This window comes from Colius striatus, chromosome 1, assembly GCF_028858725.1.
Source record: "Colius striatus isolate bColStr4 chromosome 1, bColStr4.1.hap1, whole genome shotgun sequence".
NCBI classification, from domain to species: domain Eukaryota; kingdom Metazoa; phylum Chordata; class Aves; order Coliiformes; family Coliidae; genus Colius; species Colius striatus.
In genome coordinates this window covers 160713338-160740913 of record NC_084759.1, presented here as the reverse complement: position 1 = coordinate 160740913, position 27576 = coordinate 160713338, and the positions used below count along the sequence as shown (strand labels likewise).

Here is a 27576-nt window from a genome sequence, read left to right as displayed (position 1 = left end):
GTAATAGCTTGAGTCAGGCTACAAGCCGTGTTCTATGAATACAGCCTAATATATACGCATCAGTGGCTACAGCTTTTAACCCCTAAAATAGCTAAGGCACCTCAGCACCTAGGCAAGAAAAGGCAAGAAATCCTGACTAATATATACAGTAACAGAGCTGAAGACATTTGATTTTTACATTTTAGCAGATGAGGAGAGTTGGTCTAGATGAAACAGGTAATAGAAAAGATACCTTTATTCAAATTTTTTGCTAGTAGATACTTTACATGCAAAGCTCACTTACATCATAATTCATTCTCATAATACCTGGACTAACCACAAAAAATTAAAAACAGTGCCATCTGTTTCTAAGGAAATATTTTATTTGATTTTTATCAAATGCAGATGCTGCCATGACATTTAAAGATATAATTCCTGATTAGAAGAAGAAAAGAGCTAAAGCATTTGAAAAGAATTTTTTAATAACATATTTTCATTTCTTTAGACATTGAACCATACCTTTTTCTTTTTGTTCAAAGAGATATTTACATATATTTCTTCAAAGTTATCGTACTCTCCAGTGTCTCCTGCAGAGAAGTCTGGTTTCAATTATCAAGTCACCAAATAATTATCTTGTTTTATCATTGACTTAAAGTAAACACTTTGTAGCCAATTTGCTATCCAAGGCATAGAGACATATTTCTCACATTAAGTATTTTGGAAGGTTTTGTTTTCTTTTGTAGTCCAAATTTAAAGTAACAACTTAATATCAGACAAACTAACCATGTTCAGTGACAGAACAATGTCATAAGTATTTTAAGCGAGGAGATAATGAAAACATTGAAAACATAAAATATATTCTGATACCTTTTTGTAAATTTATATTAGTTTTAAAACTCATTTATATAATTGTTTTAATTCCATTTTGTTTAATTAGTTTTAACAATAAAGTCTCTAATCACTTAATTCATAATGTTTAACACTTTGCTTCCTAAACTAAGAATGTCTCAAAAGAAGTTTAGAAGCAGACAAAAAGCAAATAAAAAAAGGCCAAACATCTCTTAAATAAATGGGCAGCTTCCACTGACTTCAGCTAAGTTAATGTTAAACATGTCATAATTTTTTTTCATAGGCATGTGTGTACTACTTTGTTTTTTGCTTAGGAAAAAAAAATTACTCTCAGTAAATTTTAGATGGCTTAAGTGTGTGCCTAAAAAAACCCCTCAAGTGCTTAAGTATTTCAGTCTGATAGAACGCCAGACCCTTCAACATCTCTTACAGATGTTTATAGCTTTCTTACAAGACAGGTATAAAATTGATTCCTTTATGTATACTAAGCTGTTTTCTTCAAAGGGTTAAATTAGATAACATTAAATTACATCTAAACCTAAAAGAAAAGTTCTATATTTAAGCAAATGTACTAAGTATAGGCACAAATTTAGATGTGTTGATTATGAGTGTCACTTTAAACACCAAGGCATTAAAATATTTCAACATCCTGCAGCAGACATGGTACCATACATCAATGACAAGGAGGTTTATCAGCTAGAGTCCACGGAAGAGAGGTGAGGAGAGGAAGAGGCACCACTGAATGCAGGTTAAAATAGTTATTTGTTCATTTGGAAATGATTTAAGGAGGCTTCACTATAAAAAGTACATCTGTAATTCTTGTAAAAACCAGTGCAACAAGAAAGTTGTTTGCATTTGTGCTAAATCTTCACAATGTGTAGAGAGGATAGGGAGACATTGAAGATGCCATTCACCATTGAACAAACCAAGACCTTCATGAATGTTAAACTGAAGGGTTTAAAGTAATGAGTCCCGGTAGAGATATCTGTTGTGACACACTTAAATGCAACTTGCTAGATTCAGAACATTTAAAAATAAAAGATTGATTTATGTTATTCTTCAAGAGGGTATGAATTTACCCTTTGACCTGATAATCATGTACAGATGTTAATTATGTCATCACAGAAGTCACTGGTAGAGGGACTTGCTGGTTACCTTGTGACAGACCATTGGACTATGTGTGAACTACTGTTTAGCAAAGAAGAAAGAGTCTGCCCTTTTTAGATTTGGAGGACAGGTATTTGAATCTTATCAAAGATATATGCTGCCATCCATTCAAAGAAGCAGTTCTTCACTAGGAAAACATTTGCTAAGATTTTCTCAATAACATTAATTTTCATTTCTTCTGACTCAAACAAGGAATAGAAAAATATGACAAGAAACATCCTCAAATTCAGAAATAAGACTATGATAACTGTAATATGTATTGTCATGTGTACTTAAAAATTTTTGAAAGATCTCTGCAGGAAGAAGTAGTTGTTTGAGTGCCCATGCAGACTTTGCAGAAAGGCTCTCCATGAAACCTTTAAGATTACGTACTTATTCTCTGTCATGCATTTGTTTTGTTCAGTCCTCCATCATCTGGTGTTACTATTTTACAATTTAAAGGGTGCAATATATGGCGATAAAGTTTTACAGACTAATAAAAGGCCATGGCCAAGATTCTAAAAAAATTACTAATGGTTTAGGAGGCTTTTTATTTTGAGTATCCAATCTGAGACACTTTCCAGGGCCTTACTTTCAGTAAGAGGGGGCTAAGAATTTTGTGTTAATGAGGATATTTTAAACTTGTGAAGTTGAGTATTCAAAGGCAAATATCAATGAAACACAAACTGCTCCAGAGATCATATCCCAAAAAGTAACAGTATGCAAGAAAAAAGCATGAAAATAAAAGGAAGTGGAAAAGCTATTACAGTAAAAATATGGTGAATGCCCCCTCTGTGAATTTTTTGAGACCTCTAAAAAGATACTGTTGAGAGCATTCTAGCTTGAGGAAGATATCTCAAACTTTACTCCATTGTATCTCCTGGTAATCCACATTGATACTGAATGTAACAAGAGAAATTGTATTAAAAACAACAACAAAAAAAAAACCAACCAAAAGTGAGGAGCACCAACAAACACTCCTTGATGTACATGCAGACTAGAATAGCCCACAAGCTTCAGAAAGTCTACAAGAGCTAAAAAGATGATCTAGAAAGACCCATTGGGAGAAGATATGGACAACTCAGAGTACTGTAAGAGATGTTGTTCTATTTCAGCATCCAAGTTCCTGAGAGTGAAAAAATGCATTGATTTCTTTTAGTAATGGCTGCCATATGTCTCATATTTAATAGGAAGCAAGGTCTGTTAACCATCAAGCATGTGTACAGTTCATCACCAGCAAAACCCAGGAGTGTCCTGCAAAAAGAGCTAATTCACCAGCTGTCTGGATTGCTTCACTTAGCAAAAGCAGCAATCCAGTATGCCCAATTTGGGTATTACTTTACTAAAATGCTAGTTGTCTTGTTCCAAAAGACAATCACTTTATCTGAAACATACCCTTAAATTCCCTTCATGATAACTAGAGAAAAGTGGTGCTTCAAAACCTGAAGAAGGCAATAAGTGCAGTTTATGCACCTTACAAGGTGTTGGTGGCTTCGGACAGCCATGCAGACCACTTCAGGCAGGTGTTTACATTTACTCAGGTTTCAGTCTGCCTCTACCACTTCTGAAGATTGGCATGTAAGGGTGATCTCTCTTTTTTTCATTGCTGCCTGGAATAGAGATTAGGAAGCTCTGAGTTTTACATAGAATCAGAAAGACAAATCTATTTCCAAACTGTTCCCTAATCACCAGACAATTATATATCCAACTAAGAAGATCTGCTTTTCCTTTCAGAAAACAGCCACACTAGGTTGGCAAGACCAAGGTCTAAAATAAACCGGATGAGTGAGCCCTTCAAGATAGCCTAAGGAACACTGCAGAGAGATCAAAGGGGCCAGCACAGATGTTCCAGGCCCTGTTCCTATGGGCACATTTTACTCTACATAATTTTTGGTGAAAATAAAACAAAACTGAAATGGGCATAGTAGCAGAAACTCTGAACCTCTCTCTCAGAAGCCTAGAATTGCCTGACTAGACCTCTCAATTAGAGAAACTGTACTTCTTTAAATACACATTTCTGTGCATATACAGGCAGCTAAAGTATAGAAAGTTTACCTGGGGAGCTTTGAGGTTAGATTAGTAGACATTGTTTAAAGAAAGCCTGGAAAGTAGTTGGGCTGGCTTAATTTGTGAAATGTAAATATAATCTGACCACTTGTTATAAGATTTGGGAAGATGAAATCCTATCCTAATATTCCAGAAACAAAATTCTAGCAGTTTGCTTTCTGCACACCTTTGTTCCCTTGTAAAAACCACAGCAAGAATTGAGTAGCTCAGCTTAAATTGATCCTTGAAGAGCAACACATTTCAGAACAGATTAGCTATGGAAAAGGGTTCAGCTTCTACAGAAAATATGGTGCTCTCCTGAATATGGTTTATTAATGAATTTTTTGGATGTCTATTCCCTTTCCTTCTCTAATTTGAGATCTTTAGCATAGTGACAGCATAAACATTCCACAACATAATACCAAGATCTGCCATTTCTCTTGGCTATCTAACTTTAGTTTACCTACCATATATATGTGGCTGTCAGTTTCTTACCTTAATTTGTTTTCATGCTTTCAACAACTTGAACTCTGAAACAAATCTATCAAAAAATCTTATTCAGAGATCCAATTTTTAAAAATCATAGATGTACAGCCATATATGCTACATGTATCTTAAATTATATACCTAATATGCATTTAGCAATGACACACATACATTGAGTACCTGTGTCTACATGTGGCTATTTAAACAACAAATATTTTCCAGGCAAGTAATAGCAAATTAAAACATGAATTTGTCATCCAATGCCCATTCTTTAAATCTGCTGTTTTGAAAAGTAAACCATCATAGATTAAATATTATAAAATAGCATAAAGATGGTGAAAACAGGTGTAAAGTGTTAGTGTTACATTTGTTGTCTTATTTATTTCTATTGTTAAAGAAGACCAAAAATATTTTAATTTGTCTTCATTTTAGATTCCTACAATGGGATGGTGAATTCTAGGAATGTTAGACATAGAAAATAAATGATAAGCATTTCATAAAATAATACTCCCACAACTTAATGAATAAAAAAGGGCCCTCATAATGAAGCTCTGCTATAGTGATTTTGCCAGATGAGAAATTCAAGGTCCATACACTTTTTTAATGTTTAAAAAGAGAAGCCAAATGGCATAAGCTATATGAAAACCCAGCACCTATTTTATGCTATTTTCCATTAATTGCATTTTTCTTTTTTGTCTAATTTTTAATGCAGCTACTCTTGGGAAATATTAAAATTAAACATTAAATTATGATTTTTTTTTTCCTGAAACTGTCATGTTGGTCCTATTTTTTGAGAGAGGGTATTTCCCAAATACTCAAGTTTTTTTTTTCCAGTCTTGTCTTGAAGCCAGAATCTCACTCACCATAAATACTCCAGACACTAATTATCCTTTCAGATGGAACATGTTGAAATTAAGACTTTATACTATAGGCTAAAGTCCTCAATGCACAGCACTTTGGTGCCAACTGACAGCACCTTTTCTTTTGAAGGCAGCTCTGGATCTCAGATCCAGGGAGAATTCGTTCATCCATCCTTATCCAAGTACTGTGTAATACTGCAGAGGCCCTAAACAGCCAAGATTGTTCTCCAATATTGCTTTCTCTTGGATGATTTCCTATTCATCATGATGGCTGCAGTGAATCCCAGAGGTGAATGTCTAGTTCTTTTCTTCATTCTGCATATAACATAAGCCTCAGCTCACACCTGTGGTTTTCATTAGAAATGACATAGATGTCATCATTTTAAATCTAGAGTGGGAGTGAAAATTACTGGAGGGAATTACTTTTCTTACTCAAACTTACGAATCTTAATAAAAATATGTCATTTTTACACACAAAATCACAATGTCTTCTTGAAATCAAGACAATGTTTCATACGATTTTGAGAACTTCTTAGACTTACTGTATATTTTTTTGGCAGAACAAAAGTTATAGTGATGAAATCTAAATGTGAAGTTCATGAAACATTTGTTAATCTAGTTTGTAAACCAGTCAACAGAGTAAAGTCAATGGTAGATCCACACAATGAAATTCTGGAAAGCTGTTGAAAATAGGTACTTTGGAGGCCAGCATGTGGCCTTGTTAATCTTGAGGAAAACTTAACTGCTAAATTGGTTTATAAGATGTGAAATTTCTAAAGTATTTTAGTACTTTTGTCTGAATTCTTATGCATGTTTCAAGAAAAGTGCTATCTTAAATATAAATGTATTTTTACAGATATTCAATTTTTCCAGACTTCTGGTTTTAGAATATGCACTCTAGTCAGGTTGACCAAATACACTGTTGTCTTGCACACTTACCCCACACTAGAAGGCAAGGGAAAAAACCAAAAGCAGTATTTTGCACAGGTTAGATGTCTATATAGTTAACAGTCCATTCACTTTTCAAGTCCAAAGGCTGCATGTTAACTATTTACCTATGTAGCCATAAACCCTTTTGCTGACCTAGCAATACAAGACATGATTGGGCTGTAGCAGGAAAGATAACAAGGGCAGCAACCTCCATGGTAGCATGGAACTCCTGGCATAGAAGCTCTCCAGGTCTCTGATACAGTAATATCTTCCTCTACTGAATGTTGATGCATCAACCTCAGCAATGGGTCCTTCTATTTATTAAGAAAATGCATATTGCCTGCCTGTCTTGTAAGCAGTGCACTTATGCACAGAGGTAGACCTAGCAAGCAACTCCTGAAGATGTATGAGATGTGAGGTTTTGCATGTCTGATGAAGGATAGAAGCTTAAAGTCAGCAAACCTCAAGGGAGGTTTTCCTTCCCCTCTACTCTGTCCTGGTGAGGCCTCATCTGGTGTATTGTGTCCAGTTCTGGGCTCCACAGCTCAAGAAAGACAGAAATTCTGCAGAGTCCAGTGCAGGGCCACCAAGATGATCAGGGGATTGGAACATCTTTCTTATGAGGAAAGGCTGCAGGATCTGGGGCTATTTTGTCTAGATAAGAGGAGATGGTCATGGGATCTCATTAATATTTACAAATATCTAAATAGTGAATGTCAGGAGGTTGGGACATCACTTTTTTTCTATTGTATCTAGTGACAGGACAAGGGGTAATTTGTTCTTTTTTGTCAGAATAGTAATACTTTTTCTAAAATAAAACTTTCTCTTGTTGAAAAGTCAGGTGTATTTTACTTAATCCCTGTGCTTCCACACAGTCATCTGGACTATAAATAAATATTTCTCCTTTCATCTATTTATCTTATTTCTTCACTGACTTCTAGTTAAGACTTTATTTTATGCTTTAACTATCTCAGAATAAAAAGATATGCTGTCTCACAGAGCAATGTGATAAGAGAGATTATACTTAAAAAATAATTTTCACGAAATGAAGACCTATTGCAAATGCTGTGATTTCTGATCTGTATATTAAGAGTTCAAATTCTGAAAGAAATATAACTTCCCCCAAAATGGAGATTAGACCAACAAGGAACCATAGTTTATGAAACCAAAGATTATCAATGTGTTGTTGTTTTGTTTTTTTTTTTTTTTTCAGGTATTCTGCTGTCCACTGAAATCTCTAGCTCTTCATTATATACCTATATCTTCATACACATCATGGAGACATATAGATGCCTTCTTGTTATTCTAGCATGTGGACATATGGACATAACTATTCTCTGTGGAGTCCACAATCACAACTTTATCTCAGAAGCTGTATAGTGTGATGAAATATGCTCCAGTCTCTTCTTTTAAGACTGTTATGTTCAATATCCTTCTAAAACAGAGGGCTAACTTCAAAGCCAGATCCTCAGAGCATTGTCCATTCGAGTTCTGAAAATCTCCAAGGATGGAGAGTCCACAGCCTCCTTGGGTAATCTGTGTCAATGCTTTACACAGTTTTTGTGTATCATTTCTTTGTATGACGAGCCTGAATGTCTCTTTTTGGAACTTTTCCTTTGACTTCTTGAAAGGTGACTCTTATCTTTGTGCATAGCTATGCAGACCAGTTCCTGAAATTTCATGGGCAAAGTCTTTGTCTGTTCATTTTTTGTATTGTTATAATGCTGCATTTCATGACATTAGTAGAAATTTTTTCTTTTTGTTTCCTTTCAAATCCACGTCTCTTTAAAAGTTCTTGATTTTTTGTAAATTCTTCCATATGAAACTTAATATGGAAGTGTTATGACAAATTTACCCATTTTGACCTGAAAGGTAGGATGTGTATTGTTGAGTTGCATAGTTGTGCTATCAGATATGAATTATGTAACCCTAAACAGAGTTTAGTTCAGGCTAATTTACTCACTCTATTGTTTCCATGCTGCTGCAGCTGTGTTGTTATTTGTTCATGTCTGTCTACTTTTAAGTTCCATTTTCAGATCCATACACAACAGGGATGTATGTGTCATGTTTTTCAGAATCCAGAATGCTGAGAACTTTATAATCAAGATTTAACATCTGCCTTTCCAGGAAAAGCAAAAATTGCAAGGTAAAATGACTCAGTTTAAAAGGCTCTAATTCTGTTATATATTCCCAAACGTGCATTTTTGCCAGTGCCTTTAAAACAATTCATGTAACTTTCATAAGCCAAGTACTAAGGTACAAGTCTGCTGTTGCCTATTTGTTTCTGTAAGATCTGTGGAGATTGGTAACTATTCTTTCTAAATCAATGCTACAGTGATTTAGACCAATTCATTAATGAAGAAGTAGAAATCTGTTCTTCTATGTCTCACAACATGAAAGCAGAGGTATATTGTCCCATTTCTCCTTTAGCAGAAGGAACTCACATTCCAGGTGTTTTTTTCACAGGTCGTGTGAAGAGCAACCTATGCAATGTTATGTATCCTCAACTAACTAGGAATTTCTGAACTTCAGGGCAGAGGCATTCGATGTAAAAATGTACGGCAAAGTGTCATTTTCTTTTGGCTGTTCAAGCACTCATTGCAAGTTAAAGGTTCCCCGGTTTCTAAGAAATGTCATCGATATTGTCTGATATTTTTATAAAGAGCTTCCTTCTACTATATCCCTAGAACAGAAATTCAAAATGTCTTGTGAAGATCTAGGGATGCTTTTATTTGCAACATACAAGTATGTAGAAAGTACCCTCATCAACAGGTTTTAATCTATCCTGAGACTGACTGTTCCCAGTCTCACAGTTCATGCTGTCTCATTTTGCATAAATATAACTGATTTGCTGAAATAAGCTGAAAAGAAGAGTACGTTTCTGTCCTGTTTGCTAGACCACTGCTATGTGGTGGCACATTTAGATGTCTCAGTGTTAAGGATATTTTCCTGAAAGAGGGGAGTTGGGTTAAAATCTCTATGGAAATGGTTGAGTATTGTTTCCCATACCTTTTTGTGTTCTTTGGAGGTTTTTATTTGCACTTCTTTCTTCTTATGCAATGTTATAATGCCTAAGTACTATTCCATAGTGGCTCCCACTCTGATGTCTCCAGAAAGCCCCAGCTTTAGACTTTATTTTTCTACGATAGTTCTAGCTCACTTGAAACAGGGATTAATATCCATCTTTGTATGTGGATTAAAAAAAAAAAAAAAAAAAAAACACTTATGAATTCCAAAATGCCAAAAATTAGGAGGGCACAATTTCTATTGTCTCCTGTATTTCTCATTTTGTTTTAGTACCAAGTCTCTTTGTGAACTGTATATTGATTGTGAACACTTGAAATTAGCAATGTGCCAACTGAATGGTTTGGTATGTGGTTTTGGTTTGGGGTTTTTTTCAGAGTTTCTACTTTTGCTACAGAAAGAATAGTTTTTGTTTGAGGGCTTAATAGTCTAGTAGTAATACCCGTGGGATGATGCGTGTTTTCAAGCCCTCAGCTCTTATAGCTTTCAGCTACTAATACATTTATTTTAGTGTGCATTCCAGGATGCTGACGATATTTGGACACTTCATTCTAAGAAAGAATATACTATCACTTCTCTGTCATGACTAGGTAGGGCTGCATTTCACTGATTGCCTATGGCTTCTGAGAGATTTCTTTGTTCTTTTCACAATATTGAGAGAAGTTAGTTTACACTGTTTCATAGTGCTGTGACTCCTGTACTTCGAACTCCATAAGGCATTGACATTATGACCAACACAAACACAATGGAGTATATTAAATTCTATGTTTAAAGACATATTGAAACTTGCAACTTGAGAAAACAGTTTATTTAACCTTGTAATAATTTTTAATAATAATAGAATAGCTTAGATTATTTTGTCTTAAACCGATTTTTTTTCAATTTATAAAAGACCAAAACATAGTCGACAATTATATGAACATAAAAATACTATTTGCTATATTTTACTCTACAATCTGGTTAAAAGTAGCATGCAAGTAATTGAATAAAAATACTTGTATATATGACTTATTTTGAAATAATTATAACAGCAATGGATAAAACTCATACATGAAAGTTTAAATGAAATTATGACAAAAAGAAGAGTAAGCAATTTTTTTACCTGAAAATGTTTGTTTCCCTGTTAGCTTTCACATATTCCATTAGTTTAGTAATGTCATGGGCTCTGAAAACATATTTTCATATTTTAAAATTGTTCTCACATTGTTAAATCATTTTTTCCTAAGCAACTGAGAACAATGTGAGAAAGACACCAAAAATTAAGAAAGTTGGATTGGTTGGAGAGGAGTCTTGTATTTACACAGGCTAGCCCATACAGCTCAGCACTCTGTTGCAGCCCACTCGACTTACATGTAAGTCTAGTACCAGCTGGCATGTATTGCATGCATGGACATAGATTTCTGTGAAGCTGAATGCTTTTCATCAATTTACCTAGCCAGATGAAGGCATATTTTGTACCATATTTGGTAATTCTTGTGCTTTCTAAATACAACTGTGTGTAAAAATATGCACATTTCCCTAAGGTTTCCAAGTGCATGCTAAATGTTAACAAACAGAATAGATAATAATGCAGACTGAAACTTCTTTTAAGACATATCCTAATTTTAAAGAGCTATAATGATGTAATTCCTGTAGTCACGGCCCCTAGAAGGGAACTAGATGCTCCCAACTGTCTCACTCCAGTGAAATCTCAGCAGCCACACGAAGACAGTTGTACATCTCCTGTGGCAGGTCAGACCGAGTGAGATTGTTTCCATCCAGACGCAAATGTGTGATCTTGGAATACGTTGTTGGCCCAACAACCTTGCAGAAGCTGCTCAACGGAAACTCTGAAACAGAAGGAACGTGAATAAGAGAAAGCATGAACAATTAGGACAAAACCATTATTTTTCTGCTTTTAAAATTTTATTTGGATAGTTATTCTACTTTTTTTCAATGTTTTGTATGTCCACTAATATAATTTCCCATGAACTGGAACCTGAGAGGCTTATATTAGGAGACATTATCTCCCTTAGGTTTTCAGACTTTGATGTTATTTAGAGGTCTAGTTTGGTATTAAGAAAAAAAAAAAAAAAGAGTCTTCAGTAGAACTGGAGATGTAGAGGGACAAATCAATTACTCTAGGTACATTATGATGGAAGGGTAAAACAGGACTACATAAGATACCGAAGGAAGTAAATAGTTTCTGGAGAAACTGAAACCATGACATGGCCATACCTTTAAGAACAGTCAATCCAACAGATGTACGTGTCAAATATTATTTTAGATGTGTCATTTTGATTTCAAAATGAAATCTGGGACTGGGGTTAGGGAGGAGTTTTAAATTTAAATTTTACACTTGAACATTTTTGGACCAGTAGGATCAGAAGGTGAGTATAAATATAAAGAAAATAATTTAAAAATTGTATTTATTGTAATTTATATTATGAAATATAGCATTTATTCAATTGAAGTATTCTTTGGTTCACCTAATACCAGAGAGGTCCTGATCCATGGAAAACTATGTCTTAAATCCTATGAGCACCATTAACTGCAAGCTAGAAATTTGCATGAAGCTGAGAAATTTTGTGATCAATATATATAAGCACACATGTATACATATTATACACCTTTTTATGCAGAGAAAAACTTTCCTCAAGAGAGAATGAATGTGAATAAACCTGATGTTCACTGCATACTGTATTGTGTAATTTTGAAAAGATAGACCTTTGTTATCACCTGTGTTTCCTTTCTTAGAAGGAGGATTAGTCTAATGTAAAGCTCCATCACTACTAAAGAAATTTGAGAGACTTGTTCTTCTTTGGGCCATTGACATCATTTAATCTCCCACAGAAGATATTGTAAAAGGACTCCTTAAATGAATTCACTCACCAGTATGCAGGCAAATTTCACACCTTCAGTTACTCTTTTGTTACAAAGGACTAGATGTCATACCTTCTGAGAAATCAAAGTAGCGTTCTCAAAATTTTATGCCATTTTAACTACCATTCATAAGTCATCCATTGACTTTTGATAACACTAGCTTATATATTTTTTTCTGCATGACTATTTAAGTTATCTAGGAAAATGTGATGACCAACATCATTTTGCAGTACGTAATCATGTGGAGGAAGTACTTTTTCATATCTCCACTTTAATAAGAATCATTCAAAACTGGCATTACAATAAACTACTGCTATTGATGAAACATGGCTTCTGTAAATGAAATTTAAATATACACCCATCTCTACAGGCAGCTCTTAAGATCACAAGATCTTAGGAATTTTTTTGGACACAGAGATATGATGTTAAAAAATGGGTAAATATTTGTATATCAAATGTTAGGAGAAAATAAATGGGCCTTGTGAGTTCACTTGATGTGCTGTTACCTAAATGATCTATATAATGCTTGCAATCAATGAAACTAGAACACTGTTGCATAAAATATGTCAGTAGCTTATCTTTTATTACACTTGTTAATGTTGCATGTGTTCAAATGTCTTCCAGAATTTATAAAACTCAGGTTCAGAAACACCAAAAAATTAGATTTTCATCTGAACAGTCTCTTTCTCACCAAAATTGCCTGTCACCATAAGAATGTTTTATATTCTAACAAACTATCTGAGTATAGTAAATATCCGAGGAAAAAAATCCATGAGGAACAGACATTCCTTCTCCCCTCCCCTCCTCTCTCTTCCTCTCCCATACCTATAGAGCAAAGTGAGAGCACAGAAAAATTATTTAGACATAATTAATATTTTACTATGTGCAAGGTGAGCCTATGTCCCTTGTACATTAGGAGTAAATACAGCCTTTATTTGAGAGGAAGATTCTTTATTCAGGTGTACAATACAGTAGGTAATTCTAATGGGATCTGAGGTCCCATTCTTGCTCATCTGTGGTCCCAGAGTAATCATAAGTGAGTAATTTCTGCACAAGCCATTGTGAAAAAATCCTTTTGCAACTGGTAGAGTGAGACAGATAAAAGGACTATGAACTAACTGTTTACACTAAGTACTATTATGGTCCAAGTACTGATCCAGCTGATACACTGGAGCAAAATATATAGCCCCTTAACTGTCCTCTGGAACATTTTCATATTACCCCTTGTTATACTCCATTCTCATGGTATCTTCTTGCTGGGATTTCATGAGGAAGTAACCACTCTCTCCCTATTCCTTTACAAGTACAAATAAAATATGAAGTGCACCTGTAGATACATATATATAATCCTAATGGCATCTTAAAGCATTGTATGAAACCATTGTTTTTATTAAACAGAAAATTCTACCCCTAAATTACTACTAATAGGAAATATTAAAAAAAAAAAAAAACCAACCAACCCAACAAAAACCTTTCAATTTAGAAGTTACAGTTAAAGTTTAAGGTATAGAGAAAGAAAGGACTTATAGAAACCTTCCATGACCCTGTGCTAGCTTGGAGAGCCAACTAACATCAAGAACAGTAGATGAAATGTACCGTTAATATCTAACTAGCATTAGATACAATACATATTTTTTAATTCATTAGTCAAAGATCAGAGGAGTTACCCTGGATTTGTCTTTGTTCCATTTTTCTGTCAGCTTTGATGACTGCTGCCCACATCACAGTTAAGACACAATATGGTGAAGGGAAGCCAATTCTGCTACAAAATTTTATACAAAATGTGTATTCGTCAACTCTTGTTCAAAAAGCTCAAAGTCATAGAAGAAGTTTTCGAAACTGATAATTTATGGTCCTGCATAATGACCATTGAAATATCAGAATTAAACTAATGGACTAATGGACAATAGTCTATAGAGATATTTACTTTCTTTTGGGCCATATCAATAGGTTTGAACCAGAATACTCTTAGACAAATACAAATGTTAATTTCTAACCTAAGGGTACTTGAGATAAGACAGCAACAAATTAAGAACTGGGGAAAAATATATTTGTGAATTTTTGGTATAAGTGAAAACTTTAAGCTATCTAAGCATAATATGAAAGATTATACTTCTTGTAGATTTTAGGACAAATTATCATGACCACTAATATAGATGACCCTTTACCACATTTTATGCGTACCATGGGCCATGGTATAGGAGAGAAGGTAGCCCTATGTGCAGTCATCCTTTGACAAATCTTTGGCAAATTTTAACATTTTATTATAAAAAGGAACTTGTCATTTGAGGCTCAAATACTCAGAGATCAATAAGCTCAATTTTTAGAAAGACTAAGAGAAGTTGTAGGTTAGATGTAATGAATAGTGAACTGCAAAGGCTTTGATCATCCTGTATCTAGTACTTCATTAAACTAAAATGGTTACTGCTAACAAAATTTTGTCCCTCATTGTCAATAAGCATTTTAGGGAAGAAAATATGTCTACAAAACTCTATGTCAAGAAAATTTATTGAACTCTGTTAGATTTTATGATTAAGCAAAAACCAGTAAATCAGAGTTCTTTTGCATCAGTCTATAGGGTAGGAATGACACTGCAGCAGTAGCTGGTGAACACTCACTCCACACACCACCCACACCCCGCTTCTGACCAGTACTCTGTAAATTTCATTACAAAATCGAATTGCTGTCACAGCTCTTGACTTGTCCTTTGAAATGTGAGTGGAAACCAAACTCAGTACCTGGATATTCTGCAGAGTCAGAGTAACCACTCTAAATAGGAAAAATTAGCTCATACATCTCATGAGAAATTAAACAACATCTTTTTTAGCTCTTTTAGGAGAGGGAGAGTATCTGATAGAATTCTAGAGGTCACTGTGTGTGATTCCCTCAGGTGAGAAGCACTAACTTGTTCCTTTATCTTATTAAAACAAGGAACTGAGATGTAGTAGGTAAAATAAATAATTGAGGTTGAGGAAAATGTGAAGTATAGTAAACACATATTTCAAAAGTTCTTTCTCTCTGGTGAGATCTGCACTAAAGTATTGACTTTAAAGGCTGCATCTGTATGGAGTTAACTATGAGTGGAATAGCCAACACTGGTATTCTATTCCCTAATGGATACAAGCAGGCAAACAGAAAATAGGGTTAAATGGCTTACTTTATGCCTGCTATTAAGATGGTCTACGTCTTCCTGCAGAAATACCGTTGTGTTTTACAAATCTACCTCTCCATAAGCGACCACCACTGACAGAGGTGCAATTGTAGAGTTTCTGATGTGATGGTGAGGCCTCTCAAGCTCTATGATACCTCCTTCCCACCACAGGATTAGGACAGCCTTTTAAAAGCTGTATCTCAGTAGAAACATCCATAATCCATGACATTTATTGACTTCAGAAGGGAAGTTTTTCAAATCATCATTGAATGGAGACAAGTTTGCCACCTGATCACATGATGTGGGAAATGGGAAGGAAAAGAAAAAACAACTCTTTGGATTTAAGAATGGGTTTAGAGTGATACTGCATGAGAGCAGGGAGAAAAGATAAAAACCAGCTGCTTTGTTATCTTTTTCACTGCATATTGTGCCTAATACCTTATGAATTTGTTGTCTTCTCCATCTCTCCTGTCTCCAGCACTTTCACTACCAACCTCCTGAAAGGTTACACATACCATAGTCAGATTCTCAGCTCATGTCTGTCTCTTTTTGCTGATCTGGTAATTCTGAACATCTTCCACACTGATCAAACATTTCCCACTACTTTTCCCTTGACTGTATAAGACAACTCCATTTGTTTCTATGGAGTTACTCTGATTTACTCCCATGACACAAAAATTTGATGAATAATACTACATTAGTATGAACACAGAAATTTCTTTAAGGTTAATTTGAATCTCTCTCAGGTCTGAATTTTAACATTAATGTGTACAACAGTCAGAGAAATGTCAGTGTGCTAACAATCTAAATGTCATTTCTTCAGACTGGGTTGATCTACCCTTTCAGACACTCGTATTGACCATAAGTGTCTAAAATGTGGTAAATATTAAGGCAAATATACAAATTTAACTCACTGTTAATTTTGTTGACTTGGAGGTAGAAGTTTTCAAGGTTCTCACTGACAGTTGGAATGCTCTTCAGCTGATTGAAGGAGAGATCCAACTCAACCAGGGATGTGATATTGAAGACATTGCCTGGTATTCCAGAATCTGTTAATTTATTGTGGGATAAACGTAAATATTGCAGGGCTTTAAAACCTTGGAAGTACTCATCAGGAACATTGGAGATCTGGTTATTATCAAAATACAACATGAGTAAGGAGTGAGGCAGTCCTGTTGGTAGCTTTGTAAGTCGATTGAAACTTAAGTCAAGATATAAAAGTGAATTCAGGCCTTTAAAAGCCCCAGAAATAGAATCTGCTTTCAGCTGGTTGTTCTGGAGGTGAATGACAGTCAGATTTACCAGCCCCTCAAGTGCACCAGGATTGACTTTTGTGATCTTGTTGTGACTTAATTGTAGGTCATCCAGAGTTTTGGGGAGGGGTCCAACAGCTTCAGTCAAATTATTGTAGTTAATGTGAAGTTTCTTCAGATTTTTAAGTTTAGAGAAGGCTCTTCCCTTTATTTTTGAATTTTCTAGATGATTGTTGTCTAGAATCAACCACTGTAGATCTGTTACATTATCAAATGCGTTCTCTTCAATGCCCTCAATCATATTGTTTCGAAGATAAAGGTATTTTATTCCACTTGGTACAATCGGAATGGTTTTCAGTTTAAGGTTGTCACAATACATGGCAGAAGGGTAGCTTAAAGGACAGTTGCATTCCGGGGCACAGACTGCTGCAGATGGTCCAAAAGGATCATAACTGTAATCATCTGCAGGACCGTAGTAATATTGGCAAAAAATACCATTAATCAATAACAGAAAAATAGGCAAGGAGTTTAAAATCATCTTGCAACGTATCTTCTCCCTGTATGGTGAAAGGGAATAAAAAAGTTATGTTTGATTTTTTTCTGTCTTTCAACAATATTTGAAACTTTATCACATAAATATTATAATTAAAAACTAATTAATTGAAGATTAAAACCTAAATTAATAAAAAACCTAATCAATTAAGACTAAAACTTAATGAATTAATTAATTTTCTCTTTTAAAGCTATTATTTAAGAAAAAAATAATACTTTTTATGTATTGCATAGTTACCACTATAAAGTCGCAGTTCCTACCATATTATAATCTGCCTTCATAACACAAAATTGCAGACCATTCTGCTTTTATAAGTAAAACATTCTTTATATCTTCCTACATTCATTCATTAAGGTCTTCTTTAAATACATTGCAGACAAAACTAACACTAGAGGCAATGTAGGCCCACTGTAGAGTGAGGCAGGTGCCCTAGTGACAGAGGATACAGAGAAGGTAGAGTTACTTAATGCCTTCTTTGCCTCTGTCTATACTGCTGGAAACTGTTCTCAGGAGCCCCAAACTCCAGAGGAAGTCAGGTTAAAGAAGGATCTTTGTTTGGTTGATGAGGACTGAGTTACAGATCAGTTGAGCAATCTGGATGTACATAAATCCATGGGCCCTGATGGGATGCACTCATGAGTTCTAAGGGACCTGGTGGAAGTCATTGCTAAACCACTCTCCATCATCTTGAATATGCCGTGGAGAACAGGAGAGGTGTCTGAAGACTGGAGGAAAGCAAATGTCACTCCAGTCCTCAAAAAGGGCAAGAAGTAGGACCTGGGTAACTACAGACCAGTCTGTCTCACCTCCATCCCTGGAAAGGTGATGGAACAACTTATCCTGGGTGCTGTCTCCAGGCATTTAAAGGATAAGAGAGTCATTAGGAGCAGTCAACGTGGCTTTACCAAGGGGAAGTCATGTTTGACCAACCTGATAGCTTTTTATGAAGATGTAACCAAGTGAACAGATGGTGGTAGCACAGTGGATGTAGTTTATTTAAGAAAAACATTTGACATCATCTACCACAGCATCATCACATCAAAACTGAGAAAGTGTGGGCAGAATGATCAGGTAGTGAAGTGGATTGTTAACTTGTTGAAGGGAAGGCAGAGAGTGGTGATCAATGGGTCAGGGTCTATTTGGAGGCCTGTATCTAGTGGAGCCCTTCAGTGCTGGTACTGGGACAAGTACTGTTCAAAATATTCATTAATGACCTTGATGAGGGAACAGAGTGCACTGTCAGTAAGTTTGCTGATGATAGTAAACTGGGGGGAGTGGCTGACACACCAGAAGGCTGTGCTGCCATTCAGTGAGACCTGGACAAGCTGGAGAGATGGGTGGGGAGAAATATAATACAACTCAAAAAGGGCAAGTGTAGAGTTGCATCAGGGAAAGAATATCCCCATGTACAGGTACAGGCTGGTACAGATGCAGTTTTGTCCTTTAAATTTTATCAAGCATTCCTAATATGCTGAATTGCTGCAATATTTAAATGATGTGGGAATTTGTCTTAAATTTGAATGAGCCAGGGATGTTAAAAACTGAAGGTAATCATCTGCAGTATAGTGTGCTATTAAGATACCCATAGCTTGAAGTATCTTCTTATGGATCACATGCAGTAAAGCATGGTCCGCTAAGTGTCATAAGTCACATAAAGAACAAACTAATAGAAATACATAACACCTTCTGGACATTTCAAACAACCAGTCCTGAGTATATATGCAGAAGTACACTCTTCTAATATGAGTTTACAGCAGATCTGAAACTATATATATTCCTTGACCATTCTAAATTAACAGAACAATAAAGCACTGGCTTTATATAGTTGGTCTTCCAGTTCACATACAGCAAAAAGGTTTTAGTGTCCTTGGGAATGCTTTGAATTGATCTCACCTTACTTATGCTGTGGTCTCATTTTACATACATAAGGGCACACCTTTCTTGACAGATACTACAAAAGATACTAATTTGTGAAGATTGCTGTCTTGCTTTTATTTCTTACTACCTAGATAGATAGATGTGTTGGAGAAGTGAGTCTAGCATCAGTGAAGTCAGTGAGCTTACTTTGATTTTCACCAATAAAAGATGAGGCTCAGTGTACTCAACTATCTCAGAGAGTGAGATAATTCAGAAAATCCTTAAAACCTTCTTGTTCTCAAGTAATTTGAGAAAGTATGTGAAGCCTGTAAACAGACTACCAGACATTGGGCAATCTTCCAACAGAGTAAGTTAGTCTTGTTATTGGTATTGTTTAGTGTTACACAGAGTACATAGTGTTAAAATTCAGGGTCATTGCTAGAAAGTCTTCATTAATTCTAAATTTGCTTGCTTTTATTGATTAGGTAAAAGTTAAATCAAAGATATCATATTCAAGTCAGCTAATAATCTCAACCAAAGTACTTCTAGGCAGGGCCTATTGATGTCATGCACAAAGAGTTTTTTTTAAAATGTTCTAGTGTTATCTCTAGTTGATCACCCACAAAGTTCTCCAGATAGATATTAAGCTTCTATCCCCTCAACAAGGAGGATGATTTCATCTCTTTTCCTTATCACATCTCATCACATTTACCTAATTATAAACTGTAAGATAGTGTGATCATTGAAATATGAGTTATGAGTGTAATTTCCTTTGTCTGTTCTTCATAACTGCATGAGAACATGCAAATTTAACCTTCAGTCCCCTGCTGGTATAAATAAGTACAGCTCCTCTGAAAGTAAAGACACTACAGTGACATGATTCAGCTCAAAATCTGGTCCTATTTAGATATTAAACATTTAAGGATGGGGGACTCCTCTATTCAAAGTATAAGATGGAGTGTAATGAACTTCTTGCACTATATTCTTTGGCCTTTCAGTGTCATTTTTACATGTGTGCATCATTCCATAATCTGACTGATAAAGTAGCATACATATCATCTTTTAAATTCAAATTCTATTGTTCTAGTTTAAAATTATATTTGTAATGAAGAATTTAGTTATTGATATAACAGACTGTAAATCATTTTCAATAGTATTCAACTGTTGTGCAGATCCCTGGAAGTAATTTAGAAAGTTAGACAGCAAGTATTTTGAATTATTTTATCAACAACATTTTAAAAAGTAGTTGACATCTCTGTAGTGCAAGGACATATGAATAGCACATAAAATAGCACAGTAAAGTAAATATGTAGTGTAGTTAATTTGTTTTATTTATGGATTTCTCATTCATATTTCTCTGTCAGAAGTGCAAAAGATGAGTAAATTGTGTACACAGGCTTGTTTGTTGCACTAAACTGTATGAATCTAAAAGATAAAATCAATATATGTTCTTAGACGTTTATCTTATAACATAAGCATGCTTGAACTAGTTGTCTGTGTTTGTTCTAACCAGTTAAGTTGTAAAATATCTGGGAAAATATTTGTGAAATTGCTTAGGAAACTTGCCAATACATACTAAATGTCAAATCAACGATTTTGGAAAAATGTTTACTACAGCAAAAAAACTATTCAAACTATTTTGGAGTTAGTCTATGCTACCTTAATTCTAAAGCTGTAGTGAAACAAAATCAATACAAGTTTACTATTCCATCACCCTTAAGCAAAATATACCTTAACTTTGCAGTATAACATTGTACATGGTTTGCAAAAGATTTAATTTGTAATAGTTTCAATAGTATATTTAAAATGTGCTTTAAGATGCAATAAAAATTTCAAAATGCCTATAGTTTTCATTTCATTGCTTAGTTGATTAATTATTTTAATATTAGGATACCTTTTCTCTTTTTTGCAAAATGAATAAAAATGATTTAACAAAAGGAGTCTGTGGAGCTCTTACTGATACATTATGAATGAATAAGTAAGCAGTGAGTCTTACAAATTTCTTTGCACTGTACATCAACACTTCCTTTGAAGGAGAACAAATCAGACTTTTAAAAAGTGCAACGGTGATGCATAAAATATGTGAAGTTCTTTTAAGAAAACTGAGAAAGTAGATCTACTAAGCAACTGTTGATTTGTGTTCAATTTACAAATTGGCAAACTTTTCCTGACATGTTTTTACATTCCCATTACAGCTACATTTAAATTGCTGAACGTTACAGTTAAAACATGCAATAGCTCTTACCTTACTGCCTTGAAGCTGCTTTCCTTAATTCCCAGAGCAGACACGATAAGGGACTGTATCGACCAATATATGCTGTAAACAGTGTCAGGAGGTAAAAGTCTGCCAGATCCTCTGTGTTACAAGAGAGAAAAAAAAAAAAAAAAAAAAGCCCTAGTCACGCTGTTCTCTGAAGCTGCTATGTCATCATGGTGATCTTGTGGTGTGGCATGAACAAAAATGCAGCTCTCTAATGAAGTGCAGGTGGATACCATATTTTGTATAAGGACAACCCATCTGTTACTCCTGTGGGATGAGAGAATGATTAGTTTTTCACAAATCCTAAAAAGTTTAGACCACTAGCTATAGCCTTATACAAGGAATTTTAGAGGGAAAATATTTTAGCTTTTAAACCAAATTTCAAGCAGACTCTTGTTTTCCAATTTATTTTATATGGTTACACATGAGTTAACAAATAGCACTCAGACCTCAATGCTGCTGTACCTCTTCAACTTAGTGACTCATTCATTTTTCTGCATTTTTCTTTAACTATCTTATGTCCACAGTAAAATATCCTTAATAAAGCTTTTAGCTTAAATCAGAACCAAAGATGCTGTATTATCTTTGAATTATAAACTTTTTCACAATATTAAATACTGAGTTCAAAATTTCTTCTGCAAAGCATTGGAATTTATTTGGTCTGGACAGTTTCTTTGGTGGTTGAAAGCATGTTTGTTTACTAGAAACAAATCCCAGGAATGGGGTTTTTTTCAGCAATTACTGTAAACTCACTTTATACATTTGTTCATTTTTGCATTTACAGCTTTCTCCTGCTTTGCAAGAATCTGGAACTACTCAGCTTTACATGTCTGTTTCTTATTCCATGGATGTAGTTCAAGAATGCATCTTAAGGCTTGGATGAGATGTTATTTTCACCAGGCAATGCCAAAACATAATGCATTTTGTCAGTAACTGTTTAAAGTGGATCTCAGTTTTTCCATAAGTCTTCCCTTATCTCTAAATGGTGGATATATTCAGTTTTTATAGGATGCAAGCTCTTCCTTATAAAGTTGAATGGGGACAAAAGTGAAATGTGCATATAGAGAGAATGCACAAGCCACTTTAAAATAACTTGTGTGTTTAATTGTATTTGACTGTAATTGTTTTGGGTACAGATAAAGAGGTTTTGTGTGTTGCCAACTGTCTATTTTTGTGAAAAACCATGGTACGGGATGTGGCTAGTCTGTAGAACTCTGGTGGCTTCTTGAAGAAGAAGTGTCTGGATGCAAATTTCTCCCAAAATCAGCTTCTGATGTATGTGGGCATCCTTGCCCACACAGGTTACTGGAAGACAGAAAAGGCCTGACACAATTCAGTGTCTTTCATAAAGAGAAGAAAATATGCCAAATGATTACAGACCTTTGTGCTTCTGCAGTAATACAATTAGTGAACAAACTTGCTCTAGACGGTGCCAAATGCCAGTGAAGCCCACTGGGAATTCTGACATCACACTTCTTCCCTTGCTGTAGAAGAACCATTTACAAATTAGGAAACAGACTAATGACAGACTGTAACTACACTATTATTTAAATGACACAAGTAAGTGAATATGAAGCGGTGGGATGATGTTAGTGACTTAAGCTAGGTAGGTAAAGAAGCATGTGTGGTATCAAAACCAGAAATGCAGAAGTGGACAAAGCTGTTGTTCTGCAAGTGGACAGAGACCAGATGGAGCTTTTCACGCACAGTATGATACTTATCTGAAAATTACTTCACCAGTTTCAGCTGACCAAGGAAAACCTAAACTGTAGCTTTGACTGCAAATGGGCTAGCAAGCTGCAACATTCAGCAAAAGATCAACTGCAATAAAGAAAAGATTTTTAATACAAAAAGAGATGCCCTTTAGGGGAATGCTGAGGTTTGCTCTGTGGAAGAAGGTACAACACACATAATAGAATTTCAAAATTCACTGGAAAGACAACAGTTGAGTTTTCTCTGAATAAAGGTTTGTTTTGAAAGACAAGTTCAATGTCATAAATAAATAAATGAATATGTATTTTGAACTTCCTACAATAAATTTAATTTTACATTTGCACTAAAATAGAATTGTACATTGACAATAAATACAGGATAGTGTAGGCTCAATGTGCTTTTGGTACAGTTATATTTATGCACCAGTTGTTTTTTAGATTAGTTTCTGTACATCCAGTATACATGCTTTTCTCTCATTCTCTTAAATGGTAAACAATATATGCATGTCTTTAAAACTTGGAGAAAAATCGTATTAAACAAATGTGATGATATTTCACAATTAACATATGATAAAAGCTTGAATCACTCAAAGTTCATCTGAGACTCATTCATATGTTTTCTGTCTTGTTGATTGTTTCACATTAGTTACATGAATTGCACAGCCAAGATGAAGAAGTACATACCTACCAAGGCTAAGATATGAACCAAAAGGTTTTCCATTTTCTTTAATGAGATTTTCAACATCTCTCTACTCTGTTATTTAACACCTTCAGCAGTGTTTTATAGTTTTTCCTAATCTTACTGTTCTGAAGCACTCACCTCAGAAATTCGTTTGGGAGGGTAGGGACTAAAATCCAATAAATGGAAGTATGACTTCTTTTGCAGTATGGGGAAGTAGGTATGTAGTTTCTCTTTTCTGTCTGTGTTTTGTGGTTTTAGGGTTTTTTTTTTAATAGATCACAGAAGGTATTACATTACATGTGAATATATTCTAGCTAATTTCAAAGGAATAAACAAAATTATGTGTAAATTCACCTATGATATCTAAGTTGAAAACCAGTTATGAGTATGCTTCATAACTAGTAATGTCAGGACATACTGATACTTCACCCTGTTATGATTTAATCTCAACCAACAACTAAGCATCACACAGATACCATCTCACTTCCTCCTGCCTAGTGTGATGGAGAACAGAATAAGGAAAAAAAGTAAAACTTGACGGTTTATATAAAAACAGTTTTCTGAATGCAATAAAATAAAATATAATAATGACATTAATTAAATATTATAATTATATTAATAATTGCAATAGTAATGAAAAGGAACATAACCAGAACACACCTTCACAGTAACTGTGCTCCTAATTAAGCCATCTGTTTCTTTTCCCCAAAATTCATCTTCTTCTTATTCCTTATTTTTTATTATTTCCTTGATAGGGAATGTGATCAAAACTTATTGTCATCCAATTTTCCTTGGCTTCTGATACATGAACAGAAATATTCCTTTTAATTGGTTCAGATCTTCTTTTTTGTTAATTCATATTTTCATGTCTATAGATAGCCAAGAAGTCTGGGAGGTTGCACTGAAAGAACTTGAAAGCAGAGCTCTCTGTTAGCATATCACTTTCCAGTGGGTGAGAGCTAGACTTCAGACTAGGTTGTCAGATTACAGTGTCACTACTTTGTATTTTCACTCATCAATGATATCCTTTCTCTCCTGTAAAACTATCTTCTTTATAGCTTCTACACACTTTAGCATAATTGGAAACTCCTCTCAGTCTGTTTGCTTTTAATCCCCTTTTCCCAAAAGACTCAAGTTACTAAATATTAATAGATAATAATACTCATCCTAAACTACTTGCTTCCTTTTAGCCTTAAACCTGTGTACATATGTGGTACATAAATGTTTAAGAACCAAGAGATTCGAGTTCCTAAACTTAAGAGTAGGATAGGGTCATAGGAGCATAGAAAAATTGCTTGTGGAACTTTTCAGGTTGACACATAAATTGAGTAGTGAGTTTTTGCACTAAAAACTTATGTTTTAAATTAAATATTACTCTCAAGATGAAACAAAGGCTACTTCATTTGAATTGAGTACCTGCAGTGGAAGGTAAAGAAATCTCCATTAAAGAAAAAGACCATTCCATGGGCATCATACAGCAAGTCACTTAATTATAAAGAGATGGTGTAGTCTTTATGCATGATGTTTTTCATATCTCTAAGTAGTGAAAATATAGTCTATTAGCCTATACATAGCAAATAAACAAATATATTGTGACTCAAATCTCCAGTAATAATTAGCTAAATGTTTTTATTAGCAAAATGTTTTTACAAAGTTCTGAAGCATTTTGAAAACATTGCTTAAGACTGACTCATATTAAATGAGTTCCATTAAAAACAATTCTGTTCCAGGTTTTGAAGACTGTAGGTGCTTATTATTTTTTTGTCTGAAAACTTCCATTCCTCTAAATTGAAAATTTATTTGTTCAGCCTCTACACTGCACTTACATGTTAAATGGAAAGTGTTAGAGCACATACTATGAGTATTACAAAATTTGTAGTTATCCAAATTCTTTTTTTCCTTTCCCCTAAAAAGGACATAACAGATTTGGAAATTTACAAAAGTGGTACAACCTATTAGCAGACCACAACAGACATTTTAGTTGAGCATAAATCTTCAATTTTGTTCTGAAAAGTTGCTCACTGTTTTGCTTCAAAGTCTATTAGCATCTATATTCTACTACTGTTAGCCTCCTCTCCATTGTTTTTCAGACCATTTTTATACTATACTGCACTTAATGTCATCCAAATTGTCAGTGTCAAAATCCCTTTGAGTTGATTCAAAGCTTGGTGAAACCTCTTTTATGTTAAGAACTGCAGAGATGAATGCAAGATGATGTATTTAAAAAGATTCATATATATATATATATATATATACATACACACACTGTACTTTGTGTTACAGCATTTAAAATGTGTTGATCTGTATGTAAAATAAAGTCAGGTGGCACTTGCACATGAATCAATTAAAGTTATATAAAGAAAGTAAGAGGATTTCAAGGAATTGTTCAATTTGTGGGAAAGTTGTGGTTACAGGTAAAAACTATAGTAGTATCTGTGTGTTTTAAACAATGCAGACCATTTATAGGAAAAGACAGACATGGACTTGGCAGATTTGGCTAGTTCACAGTCTTTTGTTTGTATATACTAAGGCTGTATGAATAGAGATCTCTATTAAAAATTTTTGGGTTCTAAATATCTTACCCTAATCTAAGCATTAGCAACGTCTGTCTGCTTTCATATCACTACTATTTAAGGTCATAAGGAATGTTGCATCATCTACCCTGACCCACTGTGTAGCACGAACCACTAAACTTCATCTTGTTACTGTTAAGCTGCACTCAACAAAACAACTTTGCCTACTTATACTCCAGGCACCACGATGGAAGACATGAAAATTTTGGAGGTTTTCTATTTTGGGAGTTTTTCTATCTTTCTGTCTGGTTTCAGATAACAGAACTGGTTTCAGGAGCTGGCAGGTTTGAACGGATGCTCGGCACTTTCCTTTCTGTGGGCAGAAGGTTCTATCTTGGGGTACGAACCAACAAAATTTAGACTGCCACGAGTAAGGCCTATTTATCATGGTTTCCATCCTTCTGTCTGCTAATATGCACTTGCAGGTAGTCTCCAGAAGTAGAGTGCTGGTTCCCAGGCTTGTAGGAAGGAGAGTCTTAGTTCACACAAACACAAGGCATCTCCACTCAGTACATTAGTCTTTTGTTTCTCCTTGAAGCACAAACTTTAGGCTTAAGAGCTTAATCGGATTGCCAACTGATACAGGAACATTTGCTTTCAGCTAACAAAGTGTGTGTTCAGGTCCTGGAGAATCTGCTTCAGTTTGCGCACGTAACTGCAGTGGGCAGCAGCTGCTGAGACAATCTGTTCTAAGAGACAGCGGTGAGACACAATCTCCCATCAAGTTCCTGTTGTAACACTTTGTAACACTGCCTCAGTTAATACAGTAAGGTGCTATATGGTTTAGTTTTATGTGTTTCCACAAGGAGTTGGAATCAATGGTCCTTACGAATCTCTTCCAACTCAAGATATTCTATAACTGTAGGTGGAAAGTAGCAGTGTGGTGTACAGACACACACTTCTTAGCTTGAACGTGGTGTTTAGATAACCAGAACACAGCATTTGGGCTTCTGCCAATTGATGTGACCCTCTACTGGAACATATTCATTTGGTGTTAAATTATTTTGCCATGAAGATGGGACAGTTTTGGAGACACTTATTGTGCAGGTTTTTTTAAGTATTGCTTGTCATTTTCAAGACAAAACACCTTGGAAAAATCCACTGCCACTTCAGAAGACTCTGTTATCCATCAAGTTTACAACCTCACGAGCAAGTAAAGGCTCACTAAATAATATCTATTATATCATCAGATATTTATTAGTATCTATTCTGACATCAGTTGTCACTGAATGTTGTGTCAGATTTTTACATTATTTTACATTATTTTTCCTGGGATTAATGTCAAGTCAATAGCTTTGAGGTATAGTATATACCTATTTGTAGCCTATGAACAGTAATGATGCATTGGTGTTC

General features: G+C 34.8%; 1 protein-coding gene across 1 annotated transcript; it reads right to left on the bottom strand.

Annotated features, from left to right (window-relative positions):
* Nucleotides 1-10259: 10259 nt before the first annotated feature.
* Nucleotides 10260-21352, bottom strand: LUM (lumican). Its single transcript, XM_010203301.2, has 3 exons — nucleotides 21242-21352; nucleotides 16248-17143; nucleotides 10260-11149 (listed from the first exon to the last, which is right to left on the bottom strand). The coding sequence occupies exons 2-3, from the start codon at nucleotides 17122-17124 to the stop codon at nucleotides 10995-10997; spliced, it is 1032 nt and encodes a 343-aa protein (XP_010201603.1). The 5' UTR covers nucleotides 17125-17143; nucleotides 21242-21352; the 3' UTR covers nucleotides 10260-10994.
* Between the last annotated feature and the right edge of the window lie 6224 nt (nucleotides 21353-27576).